General features: G+C 46.2%; 1 protein-coding gene across 1 annotated transcript in view; it reads left to right on the top strand.

The window, feature by feature from the left end:
* The first annotated feature begins 2,831 nt into the window (after nt 1-2,831).
* The window catches only part of zswim6 (zinc finger, SWIM-type containing 6), a 44,661-nt gene continuing 43,520 nt past the window's right edge, over nt 2,832-3,972 (top strand). Inside the window, exon 1 of the mRNA XM_032539150.1 lies at nt 2,832-3,258. Coding sequence (XP_032395041.1) covers nt 2,832-3,258 — 427 coding nt within the window. The remainder of the gene's footprint in view (nt 3,259-3,972) is intronic.

Raw genomic sequence — 3,972 nt, 5'->3', positions numbered from 1 at the left:
GTGTCTAACACAACAGTTGGACACAACTGAACCCATTGTTTCAACTGTAGCCATCTATTCAGGGACTGGTTTCCACCTGGGGCTCCAGGGGACGGCATCAACATGCTGATAAAACTCAACTCCAGCAGTTGAGCCTCAGGGGCAACTGGGGCCCAACTGTCCAACAAAACCACCATTATCCATAGTGAACCCTGTCCGGTTGGCCCGGGGCGGGAACAGTCATGTAGAAATAATCAGGATCAAAGAAATGATTACAAGCTCACATTGTGTATTGTTTTGTATTGTATTGTTTTATCAGAGGCTGAACAAAGTATATTTACATAGGGACTCCACTTGATCATTTGCATTTTATGGAAAGAATAGAATGGAATTTATAGAGGTGCAATTGATTAGTTGTGAACTATTAAACTATTTTGATGATCGATTTGAGTCCTTTTTTATGGAAAAAGGGTAAAGGTTCTCTGATTCCAGCTTGTTAAATGTGATATTTTCTGGTTTCTTCTTCCTCTGAGACAGCAAACTGAATAGTTTTGAGTTGTGGACAAAACAAGACATTTGAGGACGTGATCTTGGGCGTTTGGGAAACACCGATCCTCATTTTTCATGAATGGAGAAAATAATCATTGAATACAGCCCTACTGTTTATACAGATTTTTACAGATTAAAAATACTACATACAAAACATATCAGTTAATATGATGCATTACGGTCTTCTCTGCTTCCTTACAGGATGAAGATATCCGCCTCCACAGAGATCTTCCCAGGTCTTCCTGGCTTTTCCCTTGAGGGTTCCAGGTTAATGTCTGGCCGACCCAAATCTGAAAAGATTAAGGGTCTGGCATCGGGAAATGAAGGTCGCCCATCTCGAGGGGCGGCACCAAGCGTGCATTTGAAAATCTCACTGCACACAATTGGGTAACAGTACGACCAATCACAACAACACACGGGGTGACGTATCCAGAGCCCCCATACGCTTAGCTACCAGCGGAGCTAACTGTCGTCATCTGTTTAGCTTGCCTCTGGCCCGCCTACATCAGATACCCCAATGTGATTGGTGCAGCTCGTATCTGGCCTATATTAGATACCGCAATGTGATTGGTGGAGCTCGTATCTGGCCCGCCTACATCAGATACAACGATGTGATTGGGGCAGCTCGTATCTGGCACCGCCTACATCAGATACAACGATGTGATTGGGGCAGCTCGTATCTGGCACCGCCTACATCAGATACAACGATGTGATTGGGGCAGCTCGTATCTGGCACCGCCTACATCAGATACAACGATGTGATTGGGGCAGCTCGTATCTGGCACCGCCTACATCAATACAACGATGTGATTGGCTGCTCGTATCCATGCACTCAGAACAAAAAAAAACAATATTGGCAACTAGGCAACCGCCTACATCAGATCCAACGATGTGATTGGTGGCTGCTGTATCTGGCACCGCCTACATCAGATACAACGATGTGATTGGGGCAGCTCGTATCTGGCCCCGTCTATATCAGATACCGCTATGTGATTGGTGCAGCTTGGCTACAAGGGCATAGTTAATGAGCAGCAATACTCGATGCCAGAGTAACTCGCTGAGCAAATTCAAACTGTGCTCACGCGGGAACTCTTTCTGGATTTCTGGATCCTCAGGTGGAGCCTCCCGGTCGGTCCAAAGTCAGAGCTTGAATCTAAAGGTGACCGTGCTTCTGCCATGAAGGCCCCGCGACTTTGGAACGACCCGCCCGAGGCTCTTTGAAAGGGTTCACCAATCAGTGAACCCTTTCAAATCGCGTCTTCAAACACATTTCTACAGACTGTCTTTCATGTGGTGTAGTCTCTTTTTTTATTGTCTCTTATCTTTTTTTAAATCTTTTATTTCTATTGATTTTTTTATTGTATTGTTTATTTTTGTCATGTTTTTTTTTACTGCTTGTATTCTGTCTTCTCACTACTGTGTCTTGCGTCTTTCGTCTTCATGTCTTTACCTCATTTTGTCTTCCTAATGTTTGGCTGCACTGTTTAGCTCTGTGTTCTTTTGTTTCACCTCTGGATATCCTGCTTTTGCCTTGCAAAGCACTTTGTAAAGTCTGTTACTAAACATGCTTTATAAAAATAGTTATTGTCATTGTTCAGCTGTTGCAATGCTACTTCTGATACTTTGATCTGAGTAAATGTACTTAGTTACATTCCTTCACTGGCGGGTGTGCTACTTTTACTTGAGCAAAAATATATGAGTACTTCTTCCGTCCATTACTATATTTCACACAGTGTGTGTTTTCTTCAAAGAACGCCACATTCCGGGGGATTATAAACGTCACACGGGAGGCGGTGCTGCGTTCACTGTCCCCTCCCCCAAAACCACGAGGCTCCCGTGTTGACAGGCCCGATCACCGCCCCACTGGCATCGTTTATTCCGGCTTTTCAAGCTCTCCACCGCCAGACAAAGCAGCTCGTCTCTCCGTCTGTAACATCTACAGCACCCGCCGCTTTCAACCCAAAGCCTGGAAACAGATAAGCTCGTTTTTTTTAACTCCGTTTTAACGCTTTTCTGGTCTCAAACCTCACAAAGGATTAGCCAACGACCGTGCGGGAATTCCGCCATCCGGTTCTTTTTTTCTTTTTCTTTTTTAGCACGGAGCTAACCGGACAGACCCCGCCTTCTCTTAATTTGTCAACAAAGGGGTTTGACAAGCTCGGAGAAGCCCTGCCCCCATGTTTCCATAAAAGGATGATTTGGCCATACACGGCCAACAATCAAGCCGTGGGTAACCTCTTCCCTTCCCCGTACCGTTCATATGGTGCGTTGACTTCCTCCGTCGCCGTTAAAGCGGAGTTATCATGGCGGAGCGCGTGCAGCAGCCCCCAGCCAAGCGGCTCTGCTGCAGACCGGGGTACGGTGCAGCATGTCGGCAAGGCCAGCGGGCCGCGGGGGCGCAGTGTGGCGGCTCCGGTGCCACCCAGGGCGAGTCGAGCAAAACCCAGAACCCGGAGACTCTCCTGGACATCGCGGCGAGGAAAGTCGCGGAGAAGTGGCCGTTTCAAAGGGTAGAGGAGCGTTTCGAGCGGATCCCGGAGCCCGTTCAGAGACGGATCGTTTACTGGTCTTTCCCCCGGAGCGAACGGGAAATCTGCATGTACTCGTCGTTCAACACCGGCGGGGAGGAGATCGGAAGTAGCGGGGAGAGCAGCGACGAAACGCGGCTGCCTTTCCGACGGGGCATCGCTCTGCTGGAGAGCGGCTGCGTGGACAACGTACTGCAAGTCGGTGAGTGATGCGACGGGACCGGGGGGCATATCGAGTGAAAATATAACCCTATCTGACAAGTAATCACCAAGAAAACAACAACAAGACCCATTTCAATGATTTTACGTGTGGTTATGGAGTAATCTAGATAGATAAAGTGACCGGGTTTGACAACAAAGGGTGAAGCGGTCAGGAGAGATCCTACAATGGGGCTTTAAATCTGCTGTGTGCATGAATGGGAATGTGTGACAGGGGCATTTAAATCCTGTTTTGCTCGAGGGCTGTTTGAATGTGAAATGTAGGGTACAAAGCCTCGAAATCCTCTAATTGCGTTGCAAATCAAGCTGTGGCTTTCACAAAAGAGGAATCCCCACAATTTCACATTTAAACGCCACCAAAACTTCCTTGAGAAACTTCCACAGAATAAAGGATAAATCTGCTGCTGGTTTTCAGAGGCGTTAATAAATTAGGCAAATGTGAGATTCAACCATGTCAACGTGAGACACAAAAGTACGATTTTTTTTTTTTTAAAGCTGTGGGGTCAAGTCATGAGACTGACAGGCTACTTTTAGAATCAGAAATCACCTAAAAGTGCTTCATGTCTCCTTGATTTCAGAAATAAATATCGATTTAATTGAAGTGATGGAATTTGAAAAGTATTAAAGCTCTTTTTTTTTAAAGTTAAGATCACAATTTTACATAAGTTTTGCTGTTCAGACACAGCCTGACTTTTTT

This window comes from Etheostoma spectabile, chromosome 16, assembly GCF_008692095.1.
Source record: "Etheostoma spectabile isolate EspeVRDwgs_2016 chromosome 16, UIUC_Espe_1.0, whole genome shotgun sequence".
In the NCBI taxonomy this organism is placed as follows: domain Eukaryota; kingdom Metazoa; phylum Chordata; class Actinopteri; order Perciformes; family Percidae; genus Etheostoma; species Etheostoma spectabile.
Note: the sequence above shows the minus strand (reverse complement) of the source record. Positions and strands in the feature narration are given on the sequence as shown.